The sequence below is a fragment of the Balaenoptera borealis genome, assembly GCF_965194805.1.
Source record: "Balaenoptera borealis genome assembly, chromosome: 2".
In the NCBI taxonomy this organism is placed as follows: Eukaryota; Metazoa; Chordata; class Mammalia; order Artiodactyla; family Balaenopteridae; genus Balaenoptera; species Balaenoptera borealis.
The window spans coordinates 134,521,472-134,541,853 of record NC_138867.1 but is presented as its reverse complement, the minus strand read 5'-3'; the positions used below and the strand labels follow the sequence as shown (position 1 = coordinate 134,541,853).

At 41.0% G+C, this 20,382-nt stretch overlaps 1 protein-coding gene across 1 annotated transcript in view; it reads left to right on the top strand.

The window, feature by feature from the left end:
* Positions 1-872: 872 nt before the first annotated feature.
* TIMD4 (T cell immunoglobulin and mucin domain containing 4) overlaps positions 873-20,382 on the top strand; it is a 45,889-nt gene continuing 26,379 nt past the window's right edge. The window contains exons 1-2 of the mRNA XM_082379140.1: positions 873-12,008; positions 17,598-17,939. Coding sequence (XP_082235266.1) covers positions 11,951-12,008; positions 17,598-17,939 — 400 coding nt within the window. The 5' untranslated portion in view covers positions 873-11,950. The remainder of the gene's footprint in view (positions 12,009-17,597; positions 17,940-20,382) is intronic.

Below are 20,382 nucleotides of genomic sequence, written 5' to 3'. Positions count from 1 at the left end.
GAACTTATTTCTTGTGGTGAGAACTCTTAAGATTTACTCTTTTAGCAACTTTCAGCTATACAATATTATTAAATTTTGTCACCATGTTGTACATTACATCCTCAGAACTGATTTATCTTATACCTGGAAGTTTGGACTTCTGACCACCTTTACCCATTTTGCCCACCTCCCATCTTAACAGGATCTTTTTAAGTACTCAACCATTGAATCTAGAATTTTCATGGAAGTATAAAATATAAAATAGTTTTTAAAAGTTTTTTTAATAAGACCAAAGGAAGTGGGAGAGTTTAGTGTCACCCTTCTTAATATTAAGTCCTGATACAAAGCTCATATAATAAAGAATGTACAGCACCAACAAGAACAAGAAACCCCAGTGCATCAGAGTAAACAGCATAGAACACAAACACATTCACACATATTTACTTACTTGTCTAATATTCTACATAGCTTATGATAGAGATGGCATCACCAATCATTGAAGAAAGAATGGACATGTAGCAGAAAGTAGTGAGAAAACTAGCTTACTATATAGAAAAAATAATGTTGAATCCCTACCTCATACCATATATATGGTGAACTCCAGAGGAATTAAAGACCAATTTCAAATGTAAAACTATACACTTAATAGAAAAAAAATAGGCAAATATTATAGTAATTTTAGAGTGGAAAAAGAACTCTTAAATAAGACCTTCAAGATAGAAGCCATGAGGATAAAGCTTGATGGATTTTAATATATCATTATTAAGGTTTTCAGTTCAATGACGTATTCAGTGGACAAAGTTGGCAGAGGGATGATGGAGCAGAAGGAATCACTTGTAATGTTCAGAGATGACAATACACACACACACACACACACACACACACACACACACACACACACACACTGAGAGAGAGAAAGGAAACAATTAGAAAAATGGGCAAAGATAAGAGAAGTCAGCACACTGAAGGGGAAACAGAAACAGTTACAGTAAGTGAAGAGATGATTAAACTCACTAGTAATCAAAGAAATCCAAAGGGAACAAAGTAGCACATTACATCTATCAGCATGGCAAAAATTATAGAAGGATCATATTGTTAGCACGGATGTGGGGAAACAAAATTCACATGCACATCTGGTAGGAGTAAAACTGTGCAGATGTGCTGGAGAGAGATTTGGCAGTACGTGTTGAAATTAAATGTGCGGCTAGCCTATAATTTAACAATCCCTTGTCTGGATACTTACACCTAAGAAACTCTTTCTCAGGTCCATGTCAGGACATATATGAGGTTGTTCATTGAAATCTTTTTAGTGTTAGCCGGGAGTTGGAGGTAAACTAGGTGTTCACCATTAAGAGAACGGATGACTATAATAGGGGATGTGCCTATAATGGTATATTATGCAGCAGTTAGAAACTGTAAGATAAATGTACATATGGTAACACAGAGCTCAAGAATACAGGGTTGAGTAAACAAGGAAGCAGAATGAGATCTATAACAAAACATTTTGTGAGTTTGAAACAAAGTATACAAAGCAATACTATGCATCTTTCAAGGATACTTATATATCCAATGACACACAATACATTAAAGAAAAATTGGGGTAGATGTGGAGATATAAGGGAAAATATGAGAAGGCTTAACAGACCTGAGATGATATTGTGCCTTAAACTGTACAATGAACTCAACTCTGCACCTGTGAAAAAATATACATATTCACTCACACAGAGAAGTACCTGCTGGAAGAGAAAAAAGTATCACCCAAACCTCACCACATAGAAATAACCATTTTTGCCATTTTGTAGACCTGTGCTCTTTTCTCCACCTCCTTCTCCTATTTCTGAATCCTTGACTAACAAAAATTATACTTTTCTGTTGAAACACACTTTTCCTTTTGAAAGGTATCATTCCCAATGCTACAAAATTGGCTTTCTTCCCTTCCTAAAAATGATCCATTCTCTTGACCACCATCATCTGCCTTTCTATTTCTCTTGACAAGACAACATCTTCAAATAACTTACTTTCACATTCACTTCTCAATTTAGAACGGTTGTCATTTCTTCCAAGTTCTATTAAAGCTGTTTCTCAGAGGTTGCCATTGGTTTCTTAGTTTTAATCAAGCGGTATTTTCTCTGTTTAAATAAATAAGCATTTACTGCATATATACCTTGATATATAGCATGATGCCAGGATCTAGGTGTTGGGGCTACAGGAAGATTTTAGTACAGTCCCTGTGTTCTGAGAGATCACACTCTGTTTGGAAAGTAGATGTGGAAATGGATAATCTTATGTGATGTTCTAATTACAGAGATCACATGTGCCCAGGTTGCTACTGGAGCTCAAGTGGGAACTTTGGACTCAGGAAGACTTTTTGGAGAAGATTCAGTCTGAGTGTTAAAGGGTGAACCAGTTAAATAATGTTAAGGAATTCTAGACAAGTAGCTCTCTAACCTAGCTGTGCATTTGGCTTAAAAAAATACCAATGCCTAGGCCCCCTACCAAGACCAATGAAATCACAATGTCTGGTGTAGAACCTGGGCGTGTATTTGAAATTCCTCCTGTGATTTGAAGGTGCAGCCAGATCTGAGAACCACAGATCTAGGCTGATAGACGAACATGAGCAAGGCTAAGGGGGTGTAGAGCGGTAGGCCATGGGACTAGTAAGTGTCAGAGCCTCCAATCCTGGACTGGCTCTCTTCAAAGAATGTTTTTAACCCCTCCTTGTTGCTGTTTCCACACCACTGCGGTGGTATTAGGGTACATGACGTTATGCTGCAGTGGAACAATTTCGTGGTTTAGAACAATACAGTCTTGTTTCTGCTTGCTTCCATGGAGGGTCATCGGGGGAGGGGTTCCTGCTTGATGTGATTCTCACCCTGGGACTCAGGCTTGTGGAGCTTTCACTGTTCGGAGCCAGTTGCCCTGTCAGGGGAGGGAAAGTAGTGAATTGTACACCATTCTTATAGGCTTCCACCTGCAGGTGACCCATGACACTTATGCCCACACGCACTGGCCAAATCAAGTCTGGTGGCGGAATCTGACACCGTGAGGTGGGACATGCTCCTTCACCATGTGCCTGAAGTTAGCTGAAATATTTGCAAAAACAACTACCTCTAAGCTCTATGGAATCAAATGGAGCTCAGTTGCCACAGGCAGCCAGCTATATGCATCTGTGGTTCCACAATACAGTGTAACCTGGAAGTAGTGATTTCACTATATTTGGAGCAACTAGGAAATCCCTGGGGGGGCTGAATGCTGTACTTTTCCTTTCTTACGTCTAATGTGCCCACTTTCAATTTCTTAACCCAAGTTCTGGACTTGCCAGAAAATAAGCTTTGGGTTTCCAACATATCAGCACTTCCCATATTATTCAGATGGAAACCACCTTTCATCTTCAGAGGGTAAAATCAACGTCACAATGACTTTTTGAACTAATCAGAATGAGTATCCACCCAGGCTCCATTTCTCCTTTTCTATTTGTGGACGTTTCCCTTGTAAGAATGATTTCTAAGGCCTATTGACTCGGGCCAGTTTCCTCCTATCTTTGTTTCCATTGCTTGTAAGTTGAAACAATATTTCCTAATTCTTTATGATTTCAAACAACTTACCCATAAGTAGTCTCATTTCATACCCAAATCAACTTTATGGTGAATGGATTATTCAATCTTATTTTACAGATGAAGAAATTGAGGTTCAGAGAGGTGAGACAAAGTCTCACAGAGATTTCTGAAATATTTGTATCTCCTGACAGCCACTATGGTCTTCTTTCTACTTTGTACTAGTTTCTCTCTTTCATGAGTCAAAATATTCATTCATTCATTCATTTATTCATTGACTCAACAAGAACGTGTTATCTACTGGAAGCAATGGGCCAGCTGCAGGGGGTGCATATACAGATCTCTTGTCATGGAGGAGTGTTCTGTTAGAGAAGTTGCTGTTCGTTGCTCAACTAACAGCCTTACCTTTTCCTAATAGAACTCTACTACTTTTCCAGGAAACGAGCATACTGCGTCCCTTGATCTCAGAGACCCTTAGTCCCTACCCCAGGCTCAGGGGATGTCCCTGATTTGTCTAAACCAGTCATAGACATCTCATAGGTTGGATCTGAGAAATGGCTGGTAGCCTTATTCTGGATAATAAGTTATAAGAGGAAGTCTGCTTAGAAGGTCTTCCCTTCCCCAATGAAAGTCATGGAACGATGATGTGAGAACGCTTTGACTCTCCTTTCCCCTTCCCAAAGATGAACCTGACGTTCAGAAGTATGTCAGCCCTACTGTGACCATGTTGTGACAAATGAATAAGAGAGAACAGAAAGAAAAGAGCCTGGGTCCTTGATAATTTTGAATCTGTGGGTTGCCTACATCCAGATGTCTTGCTATGAGAGGAAAAAACAAACCCTTTATGTTTAGGCTTCTGTGAATTGGATTCTCTGTTGCTCACATTTGAATGAATTCCTAAGTGATTCAGCTGACTATTTTGGTGACAAACATACGAATTCTTATTTGTGTTAGAGTTCTTAGTCATTGCTGCTTCACCCCAGCCAGTTCTGAGGGACTGTACCCCATTCATAGCCCTCATCGCTCAAATTGCAAATGGAATTATTGTATTCTGCACAGTGGGGTCTTTCTTCTCATGATCCTAGGGTGCCAACCACAGACCTGCCAGTGAACTACAACCTAAGGCCTGCCATGGGAAATGAGAAATGGAGGAACTGGAGTTCTCTTTCAGGGCTATGGAATTTATAATGGAGAGAATGAGTCAACCAACTCAGAGAGCTGAATTGAGGGTCGCAGAGAGGGCTTGGGTCTGGGGTGTGTGATGTGGACCAGGAACAAGCTGAAGTCATGAGGAAACTGGTCATGGGGAGAGGTTCAGAGTTGAGCAGAAAGACACACCTGAGAGAAGAGCAGAGCAAGTGATGCCTTGGAGGTTCCTGATGGGGTAGGCATTCCAGACCACCTTGTCAGGAGTCCCCTCTTCCCTGGGGTAATATGAGTGACCCTCTGTCCTTGTCCTCAAAGAAGCTCTAGCTAATATACTAGACAACAAAAGCTATATTGTGAGTTAAATTTTTAACATTTCCTATTTCTCTTTCCTTGCATAAATAGTGTAAAAGATAATACTTCTTTACAGGTTTGTGGTTGGGATTATATGTAAACAACGCAGTACTTAGCACATAGCTTCAGTTTAGTGAATGTTAATTCCTTTCCATTTTCCTAATAACTAGGACTGTGTGGAGGCAGAATGGACTACTTGGAAGAAAGTATGCAAGCAGATGCTTGACCACATGTATCAGGCTTTGAAAGGATGGTAAATTAGTAATCTTTCGCTTGCCTTTCTTTTCCAAGATTCATGATTCTCCACATCTCTGATTGAACTAGCTTCTCCAAGTAAACTGGTCTATTTTCTTTGCCTTGTACCCATCCCTACAAAGGAGTGGGTTAAAATGATTGGCTATACCCACCCACTCAGATGCTGGACTGGATCCACACAAATTGAGGAATTGTTGGTTCCACAAAGGAAGAGTTGGTTCCACAAAGGAAGGGTTGGTTCCACAGAGGAAGGGATGGTTCTACAAAGGAAGGGATGGTTCTACAAAGGAAAGGATGTTGAGCAGGCAATGACAAGATATCCACTGCAACAAGCATTCTGCCTTCTGTGCTCCTTCAACACTACCTGAATAGCAGCTACTTGAATAATTAACATTTGTTGGGTGTTCATTATTTGCCTGGTACTCTGCTAAATGCTTTCCATGGACCATCTCATTTAGTACTCAACAGCAACCCAAGATGTAGGTACTATTAACTCCATTTTATAAAGGGGTAATTGTGCACAGAGAGGTTAAGTAAATTGCTTATAGCCACACAGCTGGTATGTGGTCAAGATGGAATCCAGGCAGTCTGATTTCCCATCTCACAGGAAATCATAGTAAGGAAGCTGATGCAAGGGTCACTGGGTGAGAGGAAGCTTGCTGAGTGGATCCTCATAGCTGACAATAAGCAGGAGAGGCTACCCTTCTCCTCCTACTAAGAGAACCCATAAAATAGTCACCTTCTTGGGTTAAAGCCATTTCCTGATCTCAAGAATCATAAGCTGTACAAGCTGGAGGAGATTTAGAGATCTTACAACTAGTCAGTTCTTGAAAATGCTCCCAATTGTGAAATTCTTTTTTTTTCAATAAGTTTTACTTTCAGATTCAATGATCCTACACAAAAGATAGCAATCAACTATACTTCAATTAAAAAAAAAAAAAAAAAAAAAAAGATGGGTTCCTTTTTGCCCTCAGGACGGTGCCCATACTCCTTCATGTGGCTTTTCAGGCCCTTGGCGATCTGACCCCAGCCTGTGTTCCAGCCTCCTCACTTGGCACTTCCATTTCTTCCTCCTGATTTCAAGTCCAGCCATATTGAAATCCACACACACACACACACACACACACACACACACACACACACACCAATCATAATCCTTGGATCCCTACATGGTCTCATTGTTAGTCTACACATAGCCCTGTTTTACTTTTTTAACTTTTTTTTTGGAGAGAACATTTAAGTTCTGCTTTTATTTTCAAATACTATAATATACACCTTTAAATAGTTTTAATAATGTAATAAACACCTGAAAAGCTGAAATTCTTCAGTTAGTCTGAAATGCCTTGCGGCTATCACCACTGAACTTTTACAGGCTCCTCCGTCTGCCTGAAATTCTTTCTACCCCACCCCAATCCTCTCCAATGTCCTTTAGGTCTAGACTTAGAAAGTGTCCTTGACTCTTTTCTTCCACATTTAAGACTGAGCTAGGAATCTTTTCCTAACACTCCCATAGTGTTCCATCCTTTCCCTGTCACATCTTATCAAAATGTGCTTTATTGTCTGTTAACTTGCTTGTCTCTCACTAGGAAACACTAGCCCGTGAGCTTATTGAGGACAAGAATGGCTGGTGTAACATTGCAGCCTGGCACATTGCAAGAACTCAGTATATAGTTCAGAGGCTGACAATATTTTATTGTTAAGATCAGATAGTAGACATTTTTGGCTGTGTGGACCATACAGTATCTGTTGCATTTACTCAACTCTGCCATTGCAGTGTGAAAGCAGCCATAGGCAAGAAGTAAACAAATGGGCATGGCTGTGTTGCCATAAAACTTTATTTATAAAAATGGATAATGAGCCATAGTTTGCTGACCCCTGCTATAATGATGAAGAAATGAAGAAATAAAAATGAGTGGGATTACATTTAACCAGAGAGGAATTACTGGCTACCACAAAGAGCCATTTATCAGAAAACTTGGATTCTATTTTCTTTCTATTACTTAAAAGACTTTTATCCTCTGTGGCCTTATCTTTAGAATGGGACCTGATAATAGCGCCTCTGCCTAAAGATGAACCTATCAGGTCCTTAAGGATAAAATCTATGTCTTATTTGTCTTTGCTCCCAGAGCCCAGAGCCTAGCAGAGTTCCCACATGCCTAGGGTATAATAGGTGGCAGACACTAGCTGGGGTGAAGTACGTGTTTGGTGAGGCACGTAGTTGGACCAGATAATAGTGTAAACGCTTAAGACTGGGAAAACTTTAGTCATCCAGCCAAATTGCTACTATGCAGAGGTCCTTCTAGGTTTAGACTTGGGGTCTTTCGATTCCAAATGACAAAAGACTCAACACAAATTGCTGAAGCCCTAAAAGGAATTTACTGGCACATTGATGTGCCTTGATTCAGGGACTCAAACCATGTCAGAGATCCAGGGTTTCTCTATGTCTCCACTTGCCTTCTGCCTGATTGGTTCTCTTATCAGGCAGCCTTCACCCATTGGCTGTACGATGACTAACATTGACTTCAGGCTCATGTCCTCACAGTTCAAAGACCAGCGGAAAACAGGGAGAGTCCCTATATCTCAAAAGTTCTAGTAAATGTGACAAGACTGTGTATCCTTGGCTTTGTTTGGGTCACCTGTCCATCCTTGAGCCAATCACCGCAAATAAAATCAACGCCAACTGCACTTTGTTGACTGAGAAAGAGGGAGAACAGGTTCTCCAGAGGCAAACTCCATGCATAGAAAAAGAAGTTGGCAAACACATGGAGTATCTAGGACTGCTATCTTTAATACAATGATACAAATTAACCATCCAATATTAGGATGTTTGTGAATGTCCACTGATCCCATCTTAGCAAGAGAAGACAACCAAGCTTAGTCTCTTTTTTCCAGTGTGTGACCCCTTCCAGATACCAAATTACTATTAGCATTTTCATTTCTAAAATAAAGGTATATGTACTTCTTTAATAATAAACTTTATGTATCTTAGAACAGCCTTAGATTTATAGAAAAATTGTGATGATAATACAGAGAGTTCCCATATAACCAATACCTAGTTTTCCCTATTGTTAACATCTTCCATTAGTGTGGTGTATTTGTTACAATTAGTGAATGAACATTGATAATTATTATTAACCAAAGCCCAAAAGTTTCCTTAGTTTTTACCTAATGGCCTTTTTGTCTTCCAGGATCCCGTTCAGGATACCACATTGCATTTAGTTACCATGTCTCCATAAGCTCCTCTTAGCTGTAAGTTTTTTATTATTTCTTATTTCTTTCTTATTTTTGATGATCTTGAAGTTTTGAGAAACACTTGCCAAATACTTTGTAGAAGGCCCCTCAGTTGGGCTGTGTCTGATGTTTTTCTCATAACTAGACTTAGGTTGTGGGTTCTTGGGAGGAGACTGCAGAGGTAAAGTGCCATTTACCTCACATCTCTCAAACTATCAACATGACTTATCTCTGCTGATGCTGATCTTGATTGCCTGCCTGAGGCAGTGTTTGCCAGGGTTCTCCACTGTAAAGTTAGTCTTTTTTTCTCCCTCTCCATACTGTATTTTTTTTGGAAGAAAATCACTGTGTCCAGCCCACACTTGAGGAAGGGAGTTTTGCTTCACCTCCTTGAGGAGGGAGTATCTACATAAATTACTTGGAATTCTTCGGTGAAGAAGATTTGTCTCTTCTCCCCCACATATGTATTGATTCAATTATGTATTATATCAGTATGGACTCATAGATATCTTATCTACTTTGGGTTATAATCCAGTACTACTTTATTTATTTTGTTGTTAAGATTGTTCTAGCTCCGGTCATTAGGAACTCTTTCAGTTGTCTCCTTTGTCCCTTTAACAACTTTAAATTGTAGATCTTTCCCCCCACCCCCCAGTACTTCCCTACTTCCTAGCACTGCAAGGTGCTCCAGACTAATCTTAAATATTTCCTGCCTCAGTCCTAGAATCAGCCATTTTCCCAAGGAGCTGTAGTTCCTTTTGTTGGAGAGTAGTGTTGGAAACTAAGATCTGAGTGCTAGGTGTGCTCAATATGTGCATTTAAAAAAATAAATGTATTGTAAATAACAAATAAATTCTTCTAAATTATTTAAAATAATCTAGTTATTTTAAAAAGCTTATTACTAAAAATATAGTGAATTCCTTTCCTACTCCTTTCCATAAAATTTGAACTCCTTGGGTTTTTCTTCAGTTTTTTACATCCATACTACTAATAATGGGCTTCTGCTGGTATTGTTTGATCAGTTTGAACATTCACTATTGACCTCCTGTAATGGCAAATAGGGTTTGACTCTAGTGCCACCACCCTACTTTCTGTCTGCCCATCTTCCCAAGGAAGTCATATTACAATTTTGTGTTAAACCAGTAACCAGAGTTTCTATTATTATGATATGACCATCACTTTCCCCTGTGAGTTTTGAAAGCATTCCTGCATTATTTTCTAGCTTGGCTATTTAGAAGACCAATGCAATTCTGATTCTAAATCCTTTCAATGCAATGTGTTTTTGTTTGTTTTCCCTCTGGAGCTTTTTAATATCTTCTCCTTATGTCTAATATTCTTATATTTCATGATAATATACTATTTTTGTGGGGATCTTTTTATTCATGAAGTTTAGCGTTTGACTGGCCCTCCCAATCTGGAGACTCATGTTTTTTAATTATGAGAATTTAGAAAAATATTTCTTTAATAATTTCCTCCCCTCAATTTTCTGTTTTAATATTCTGAAACACCCCTAGCTATTAGACTTCATAGATAGGTTATATTTTCTAGAAAATTTCCTTAACTTTATTTTTCAAATCTTCCATAAAATTTGGGGGTAAGTATAATCTTTTACATTTCTAGGAGCTCTGTCTTTTTTCCCTGATTTTTCTTTTTTATAGTTTCTCTGTTTCTTTTTTTCTTGGAAGATACCAGTTTTGGGTTTTTTTGTTTGTTTGTTTATTTGTCTGCTTGTTTTATTCTGCTCTCTCTGTTGTCTTTACATCTTTTTCGTGCAGAAGACTTTCCTGAAATGTCTGGAGATTCTTGGTTGTCTATTCATATCTTAAAGTGACACCCTAAAAACTGATTAGCAGTGCTGCATGCATGACTGAGACTCATGCACTGGTGACTTTACTGAAGGGGGATTGGGTGATATTGTTGGGGGGCACCCAAGTATCAGTATCTTTGAGTGTTTTATTTGGGCCATCAGTTTATTGAGAGATTAAATCACCCAGTTTCCTGGGAACAGGGTGGGAAAAGGATTCACAGTTTAGTGAACATACAGTGGAAAGACTTTCTTTGAATCCCTCTATTTTCATCCCTTTCCCCGTTTTCTGGTTTCTCTGATTCCAGAGCCTCGCCCAAGATTTGTATTTTCACTAATCCTTCAGTGTGAGAAATTTGAAGGTTTAAGGCTCATTTGGCTGGTGACAATCAAATGAAATTTTTAAAAAAAATCAAGAACATTTGTGCATCCTTAAATTCCTAGTCTCTGGGGCTAGGTAGGAGTTGGCCACTGGTATGCTTGGTCTCATGGTGCAATGCCATAAGAGTCACAGATCAAAGGAGGGTGTAGTGATTAAGATCACGGACTTTGGGATCAATCAGAAAGTCTTGGCTTAAGTTCTGTTTCTACAATATTTTTGCTGTGAATGTCATTTACTTAGCTCCCTTAAGCTTCAGTTTCCTCATCTGTTAAAATAGAAAAAAAATTTCTATTTCTTAGGGTTGTGAGAATTCAGTAATACAGCTATATCATGTAGCAGAGTGCCTGGCATATAATTAAGCATTCAATAGCTAATGATGATGAGATAAATCTGTTTTAGAAAACATCTGGTTGGTGAGCATTGATTTGATTCCTCCTCTAAATGATTCTGTGGTTCTGGATATACTGTTGAATCCATAGAGTGCAGAAGGGCCTTAAATATCATCTAGTTCAAGCCCTGAAATCTAGTTCATGAATTGTCTTGTGTTCCTCCCTATCAAGTGGTTTCACTAACAAGTGGTAGAATTGGGCCCAGACCTTGAGCTTGTTTGTTACCTGAGCCTGTCTGGTAACTATCACCACATGCTTCCTCTAGTGAACCTCTTTCCTTGCCCGGTAAACTCTAATGGTGTTTTTGGCTTATGTGATGGTTGACGGCAACCCTGCTTTTATTTCTCTATTATCAGGGCAAGGGGCACAAGGGGCTGGGTGAGGGAGAACCCAGAATGGCAGCAGAGCCAAATTCCCATCTAACTTGCCTTTGGCTCACATGCGGAATCTATGTGTAAACCACTGCTAGAGGGGAGAGTTAATTGCATTTTATTGTAAGCTGCATGGTAGCCAGGAGGACCATGGCTGATGCACAGTTTACGAGTGCACATACACACAAGCATAGATGCTCATGTACATGTAGGAAATCCCCCTATATGAGTGGACAACGGAGTACATGCACGCCCACACCATCACTCCACATGTTTGCACACACACTAATGGCCAGGAGAAAAGTGCTCAGCACATTTTATCATACATCCCAGATTGAGGGAGGCCATTCAGGAGGGGGAAAGGGAAGATTATGAGGCAAAAAGAGAAGTGAAACCTAAAGGTCCCGCCCTGTCAGCATTAACTGGTGTATAAGAAATGGAATTTGGACAGACAGACAGACTCCTGGGGCCTGCCAACAACCAAAATGTCCAAAGGGCCTCTGATTCTCTGGCTGGTGATTGAGCTCGGGCGGCTTTATCTGAGTAAGTGTTCTCAGACCTTCCATCCAGGTGTCCTTGGAGGCTTGGCACCTCCCGGATTTCCATGGCTGATCCATTTCACTCCTGCATCCACTCAGCTTCTCTTGTTTGGAAGGTCTCTCCCTTCCTTTGTGATACAGGGTTTATCTTGAGACTGGTTTGGGAGTTTTAAGGTGGGGATATTTATGTTCATACCAGGAATGGTAATTTAAGAAGAGACACAGAGATAAGGGGTCAGATAACATGGGGAAAAGAAATGTCCTTTGCAGGTTTTACTAGCACAGTCAGAGCCAGGGGAATTTGTTCTGCTAAGACCCCTTATTATAATCCTTATTTTTCTCTTTATTTTTAGGAGTTTTTGTTTGCTTCTTGGTTTGTTTTATTTTGCTGGGGGTCAGGCGTCCAGGTGAGGTTTACCTTTTCTGCATATTGTTTCCAGGTTTCGGATGATGCAAATGTACACACACTAGGTGTGGACCAGTATAGACCTTCACATCCTGCTGCTATACAGGTGGAATGCTCTGGGCTGAGCTGAAGTTGCATCTTGGTCATTAACATTTTTTTAAATTAATTAATTAATTTATTTTTGGCTTCTTTGGGTCTTTGTTGCTGTGCGCGGGCTTTCTCTAGTTGCAGCGAGCGGGAGCTACTCTTTCATTGTGGTGCGCAGGCTTCTCATTGCGGTGGCTTCTCTTGTTGCGGAGCACGGGCTGTAGACATGCGGGCTTCAGTAGTTGTGGCACATGGGCTCAGTAGTTGTGGCTCACGGGATTAGTTGCTCTGCGGCATGTGGGATCCTCCCGGACCAGGGCTCGAACCCGTGTCCCCTGCATTGGCAGGTGGACTCTCAACCACTGCACCACCAGGGAAGCCCTTGGTCATTAACTTTTGACACTGGCGACTATGGCCCTTCCATGGAAGAAATGAGGGACCTGGAAAAGACCAGTTTTAACAATCCATGATTCTAGAACTAGACAATATCTAATGTCCCTTGCAGTTTTAACAGTTCATAGTTTCTGCACATGAATCTTTCAAATGTGCAAATCTTTCAAATCATTCAAATGTGCTGCGTGAGAAAACACCTACATTCCACGAAAAACAAGCCTTTGTTCTTTGTGCCTTTCTTTCCTCTAGAACTCCATGCATCCTCAGGTCTCCGCCTAAGTCAAGCTTTTCCTGACTACCCATAGCCTCCAAACTGGTTTAAGTGTTTCTGCTATGAGTTCCTGTCCTCCCTGGAGTCCCCCCATTAGAGAACTTGTCGCCCTGTAGTAGTTGCTCATTTAACTGTCTCTCTCCTCAGATACCCTGTGGGAGTTAGTGGAATGAAAGCAGTTCCTGTCCCTTTCTTTATCATTGTTTTTGTCTGGTCTTTACCTTGTCCTGGGACCTGGAGGTGTGGAGGGTTTGGTGATGCTGAAAGTTGCTCTGGCCACCTTTCCGACTACTGGCTGGACACTGACTGAGTGGGCTTCTCCAACCCTACTTGAAGAAGGCAGCACCTGGTGGATGATCTGTTTGTTTTTCATTTGTGCCTTTTCTAAAATGACCATTGTAGAAGGCAGTGACTGCTCAGATTCATTGGTGATCAGAACTGAATGTGCTCTTAAAAGATGCCAGATCAAACCCTTCACTCTGTAGATGAGGAAATTGAGACCCAGACTCGAGAAAGGCCTTGCTTAAGGTCACCAGCTAGAGAAGGAACCAAGCTGGCACCAGAACCTAGGTCATATCCACCATCCTGGGTAATTCCCCAAAAGAGAAATTGATTTAATACCAATGATTCCTTTGCTTCAGATAATTTTGCAGCTGGAAAGAAACAGTTTCCTATCCTATCTCTAAGATCAGAAATGCTTGGTTATTTGTACTAATAATTTATTAATTTCATGTGGCATTTAATACTCCATCTCTTGTGAACTTGAGAACTATTTCTGAGGCGAGCATTATCTTCCCCCTCTGCCTTATGAGGATAATGAGGTCAGGATTAGTATGGCTTTCCTCCAAAGACAAAAGCAGTAACTGGCAGAATGAGGTTCTCAATGTAAGCCTGATGGGTGTTTTTCTGCCACACCTGCTTCCTTTTTTTTAACATTAATTTTTAATCTGATGAGTAATACAGAGACACCCTTGGTGGAACAATTAAAATGTTATAAAGTTAAATCCCTTTTGACTACTGCCCTCAACTCCAGTCCCTTTCCTCTGATCATGGAGCTGCTGACACAATGAGTCCCACCAGCCACTTTTCTCTACGTTCACTTTCATATGTCTGTGCCCACAAAAACCTGCAAACTGGTTTATTTATTTTTTTAAATGGTCGTGTATTTTATGTGTCGTTTTGAAATTTCTCTTTTTCATACATTAATAAGGCTTGGAGTTTTCATGCCGATGGATATAAATCTGTCTAATTCTATCAATCTTGTACATTGTGGTTCCACGGAAGGACTGTGCCATAGGTTAGCCGCTCCCCATATACACACTGTTCATTTCATTCACACACATATGACACTGCAGTAAACATTTGCAAATAGGCTTCTTTGAGCACCTGTGCTTTTCTAGAGCAAATAACAAACCATGAAATTGCCCAGGCTTAGCTAGGTCACTTGCATGTTGAGTATTAACCAAAACTGCCACATTTCCCCAGAGTGTGGCTGTACCAATTCACACCCCATTTCACTCCAGTTTACTCCAGTAGGCTAAGTCATTGCCCAGCTCCCAGTCTAGCCAACACGTCATATCATCAGCATTCTAATTTTTTGCCAGTCTAATAGTTGAAATTTACTGATCACTCATATTTCCTTGTCTATGAATTGCCTGTTTTGTCCTTTGTCAGTTTTTCTTTTTTCTTTTTTTTAACGTTTTTATTGGAGTATAATTGCTTTACAATGGTGTGTTAGTTTCTGCTTTATAACAAAGTGAATCAGTTATACATATACATATATCCCCAGATCTCTTCCCTCTTGCGTCTCCCTCCCTCCCACCCTCCCTATCCCACCCTTCTAGCTGGTCACAAAGCACCGAGCTGATCTCCCTGTGCTATGCGACTGCTTCCCACTAGCTATCTATTTTACATTTGGTAGTGTATATATGTCCATGCCACTCTCTCACTTCGTCCCAGCTTACCCTTCCCCCTCCCCGTGTCCTCAAGTCCATTCTCTAGCAGGTCTGCATCTTTATTCCTGTCTTGCCCCTAGGTTCTTCATGACCATTTTTTTTTTTTAGATTCCATATATATGTGTTAGCATACGGTATTTGTTTTTCTCTTTCTGACTTACTTCACTCTGTATGACAGACTCTAGGTCCATCCACCTCACTAGCAATAACTCAATTTCGTTTCTTTTTATGGCTGAGTAATAGTCCATTGTATATATGTGCCACATCTTCTTTATCCATCTGTCGATGGACACTTAGGTTGCTTCTATGTCCTGGCTATTGTAAATAGAGCTGCAATGAACATTGTGGTACATGACTCTTTTTGAATTATGGTTTTCTCAGGATACATGCCCAGTAGTGGGATTGCTGGGTCATATGGTAGTTCTATTTTTAGTTTTTTAAGGAACCTCCATACTGTTCTCCATAGTGGCTATATCAATTTACATTCCCACCAACAGTGTATGAGGGTTCCCTTTTCTCCACACCCTCTCCAGCATTTATTGTTTGTAATGATGGCCATTCTGACCTGTGTGAGATGATATCGTATTGTAGTTTTGATTTGCATTTCTCTAATGATTAATGATGTTGAGCATTCTTCCATGTGTTTGTTGCCTTTGCCAGTTTTTCTATCGAGTCTTTCCTTATTGAGTAGTAGGATGCCTCTTTCTATACTGCGATACTTGGGATAATAGACTGTTGGATCTCCAGTAGAAATAATTGTGTCCCACATTTTTTATTAATTTACCAAATATTCATAAGAACAAGCTCATATTTTAGAAGTCATTGGTTTTTGGTGCATGTGTTCTGCATTGCTATCACAGCTGAGGTTGAAGACAATTATTTTTTTCCCTGGCTTCATGGGGGGCAAAATGGGCTTCCACAGCATGTACAATCTGTGAAACATCTCCACTGTGGCAAAGTAAAGAGACGATGAGTTTAGGGAAGGCTCCAGGCGGGTCTGAGTTTGGAATGACCTTTCATCATGAGAGCAAACTTTGCAAAACCCAGCAAGTACATCATTTGGCTTACTACCTGGGCAACTACTAGGGCTCATGCTCACCTTCTCCCAGAGAAGGATAGCTGGAAGTTGCTGACGCCTAGGGTCAGGGAGGAACACGGTGCTACTGGCCATGTCTTACACAACTTAGCCAACGGTGTTAACAGAGTTAGTGAACGGAGAGTCTTACTGGAGGGTACCTTGAAGAAAACAATGAGCAAAGAGATATGGGGATATATGTATATGTATACCTGATTCACTTGTTATAAAGCAGAAACTAACACACCATTGTAAAGCAATTATACTCCAATGAAGATGTTTAAAAAAATTAAAAAAAAAAAAAGGATCTAGGTACTCAAGAAGGAGCAGGATGTCATCCTGACACTCCGGAGCTATAGCCTGCCTGGCTCTCCTCTCAATAGCATGGTTTGATTGAGAACAATCACTGATGCTCAATTAAATCAGAGAGCTTAACATTTGCAGCAGTGAAAAACTTTCATGGATTCTCAGAGATGGAAGTTATCTTAGAAGAGGCTGTCCAGTGGTCCTCAAACAGAGTGGGTGGTCAGTGACCTCAGAACGACCTGGAGACCTTGGTTATGTACATTTCCATGGGCCTTGGCCTCTGAGATTCTGACTCAGGGTTGGGCAAGAAAATAGGTATTTTTAGCAAGCTCCCCAGGCCATGCTGATGAGCTGCTGAAGTTGGGAAACACAGATACTTCATTTTAAAAATGGTGCTATGTTCTATTTCGTATAGCTAACATGGTCAACCTAATCACCAACATCTTTATGTCACAGCTGCCATTCCAAAGAATTCCTGTGATTCCTTTCCAGTTCTAACATTAAAAAAAAAAAAAAAATCCTCAAACTCCACCTAAGTTCACATTCTCTAATAACAAACAAATGGTCCAGAGCAATTAATTTCTATCTCCAGTACTAAAAGGAGACGAGGACAATGGGATATAGTTCAACAGCCTGTCTCCCTGCCATAGCAACACTCTGGGGTGGAAGACAGACAGAGACCCATTTGAGGCATTCAAGTCAGTAGTAGGTGATCACTGCCTATTAAGATACACTGGGTAGAGTGCTGTTTTGGACCTGTTTATATGAGTTAGTGAAATTGGATTAAAGGGTCAGGATTTTCCATGGAGAATTTATTGTTTTTTTGAATGGTACTCAAGGTCAGAGTTTTTTTAATCAGCAAATCTGCTGTGGAGATGTGTTCAGAGACTCAGGCGGTCAGCTGTTTTCACTTGAGGGATGGAGGGGTGTGGAGTTAGGAGCTTAGCAGCAGCGAAGGGCAGGCCAGAATTTGGGCTAAAGAAACATGTACACTACGACCCTCTTCATCTTCCTGGAAGCATCTATCTGCACAATCCCTGTAGAGCACATTTGAGAGATTTCAGTACCTCACAACCTAGTTTTCTCATCTTTCCTCACAGCTCCAGCTGCATCAGAGATTGTCGTGAGAGCGTTTTTGGGTCAGTCGGTGACTTTGCCCTGTATGTACTCATCCTGGTCTCCTAACAGCAACATCATGTGCTGGGGCAAAGGCCAGTGTCCCAACTCCAAATGCAATGACGAGCTTCTCTACACCGATGGGACAAGGGTGGTCTCGAGGAAGTCGCCAAAATACCAACTTCTGGGGAATATCCGGAGAGGGGATATCTCCTTGACCATCTTCAACACCAACGAAGGTGACAGTGGTGTGTACTGCTGCCGCATAGAGGTGCCTGGCTGGTTCAACGATGTGAAGAAGAACATCCGCCTGGAGCTGAGGAGAGGTGAGCACACAGGGGCTGTGTCTATGGATGGAGAGGTTCACGAGTCACGGGTCCTAGAGTCAGTGGGTGGTATGTGGAGAGGCTGAAGCTGCTTAAGCAATGAGTGGGCAGATTAAATCTGAGACATGTTGATGACTAGAGGAGCCACAGTCCGGAGCAGATGCCTGTGGGAGCCAAAAATCCCACAGAAATGAGTGAGGGGTAGAGGGTGGGGGGTAGGGAAGGGAACCAGTGAAATTCAGGGTCACTCTGAAGAGGGCCGCTGCTTCTTCTCTAGGGAATTGCAGAAACTTGGGCCCAGTGCTTTCAGATCTCCCAGTTATTATGTGAAGTATATTGATTTTTGCATGTTGGCAAAGATTTCAAAATTTAAAAAAACATCGGATGAACGAGATAAAATGTGTTGTTCATGGATCGGCTTCAGCCCATAAGCCCAACTTCCAGCAGAGGGGAAAGGGCAGGGGATTTGGAGATAGTCATAGCAGTTTTCAGGTGATCTTTCTTTCTGTTACTATCAGTTGCTTTTGATGAAATTTGAAATATGGTGGAACTCATAAAGATTTTTTTTTTAATAAATTTATTTTATTTATTTATTTTTGGCTGTGTTGGTTCTTCGTTGCTGTGTGTGGGCTTTCTCTAGTTGCGTTGAGCGGGAGCTGCTCTTCCTTGCAGTGTGTGGGCTTCTCACAGCGGTGGCTTCTCTTGTTGCGGAGCACGGGCTCTAGGCCCGCGGGCTTCAGTAGTTGTGGCTCGCAGGCTCTAGAGTGCAGGCTCAGTAGTTGTGGCACACGGGCTTAGTTGCTCTGCGACCTGTGGGGTCTTCCTGGACCGAGGCTCGAACCCATGTCCCCTGCATTGGCAGGCAGATTCCTAACCACTGTGCCACCAGGAAAGCCCCAACTCATAAAGATTTGAGCTGCATGGAGTGCAGCCTATGGTTGAATTATGTGAACAATAACCACCGTTCCTGCTGGTCTGGAACGGAGCCTCTCCACTTCAGCTCTGTGCTCAGCCTGCACCGAGGACTGAGGATTCCTGGGCTCTGTTGTAACTGGACTGACATCTCGGAAGGCAGGTTCTGGCTAGCCATGCAAGTAATAAGCTTCTCCAGTGACTCTCATGTGCTGTAAAATTTGAGAACAACTGATGTGGTTGCTTCTAATTAGAGAACTTTCACAAGCATATATGAACGTATATTTTTTATATACTAAATATATATATATTTAGTATATTTTTCTCTCAAAGCAACTTTGTGAGATAGAGGTATCATTAGGATTTGTGGAAGTTAAATGATGCCAATCCAAGTCTTTGCTTTTCAAGCCTGATATAACCAGCTCTTATGCTATAAAATATTGGTTGACATCAGTACTCTATGAGGACATTTCTAAGTTCACTTGAAACTAATGATGTCTTTCTGGTCCATTAGAGTTAGTGGAAATTTGACATATTTAAGAGAGGGTGGTATCTGTAGAATAACTGTTGCTAATGAACTCAGATTCAGATGTTTAGGGGGTGAGTGGTTTTGGTATGAACCCATCTTTAATATCTGAAAGAGACTTACATTTTCACCCTATGTTACACTCTTTGGACTCGCTCTTTTTAGATTTTAATTTTTATTGTAGAAAGAACACCTAGCATGAGTTCTACCCTCTTCATGAATTTTCAAGTGTACAATATACTATTGTTAACTATGGGTACAATGTGTGCAGCAAATTTCTAGAGCTTATTCATCTTGCTTGACTGAAATGTTATGTTTGGGCTCACTTTTGATGGGATCATTCATTTACTCATTCATGCCATGTTTTTGGAACACCTACTATGTACCAGACACTGTCGTAGGTATTAGATTTGTAGCAGAGAACAAAATAAATACCAGCCATTCCCTCGTGGAGCTTACAGTGTACTAGGAGAAACAGACATTCCCTAATAATCAACAAATAAATGTGTAGTTAGGAAATGCAACAAACGCTATGAAGGTCAAGTATGAGTGTGCAAAAAACATTGTTATTGTCGAATGCAGATGACCTCCTTGCAGAAGTGTCCTTTTAGCCGAGACATGAGGGTTAAGGAGGAGTCCATCTAAGGAAGAGAGAGTCTAGGAAGCAGTAGGTACAAAGTCCCTCAGATGGAAGGTCACTAATACTGTGGAAGAACTGAAGAAAGGCCAGTAGGCTGGGGGAAAATGAGGAGAATAGAGTGGAGGCCCGAGATGGGAAAGAAAGAGCAGATCAGGTGGGGCCCTGAGGGTGAGGTTGGGGGTTGTGTCTTCATCTTATGGGCAAGGAGAACCCAGTAAAAAAGTTTAGGTAGGGGACTGACATAATTAGATTTGTCATTTTCAAAGATTACTCTGGCCAGTGTGTGAAGAACAGGTTGGAAAGGCCAGGACTAGAGTTAAGAAACCCACTTCTCATGGGCATTTTAGTGGTCCAGGCTCGTGGGC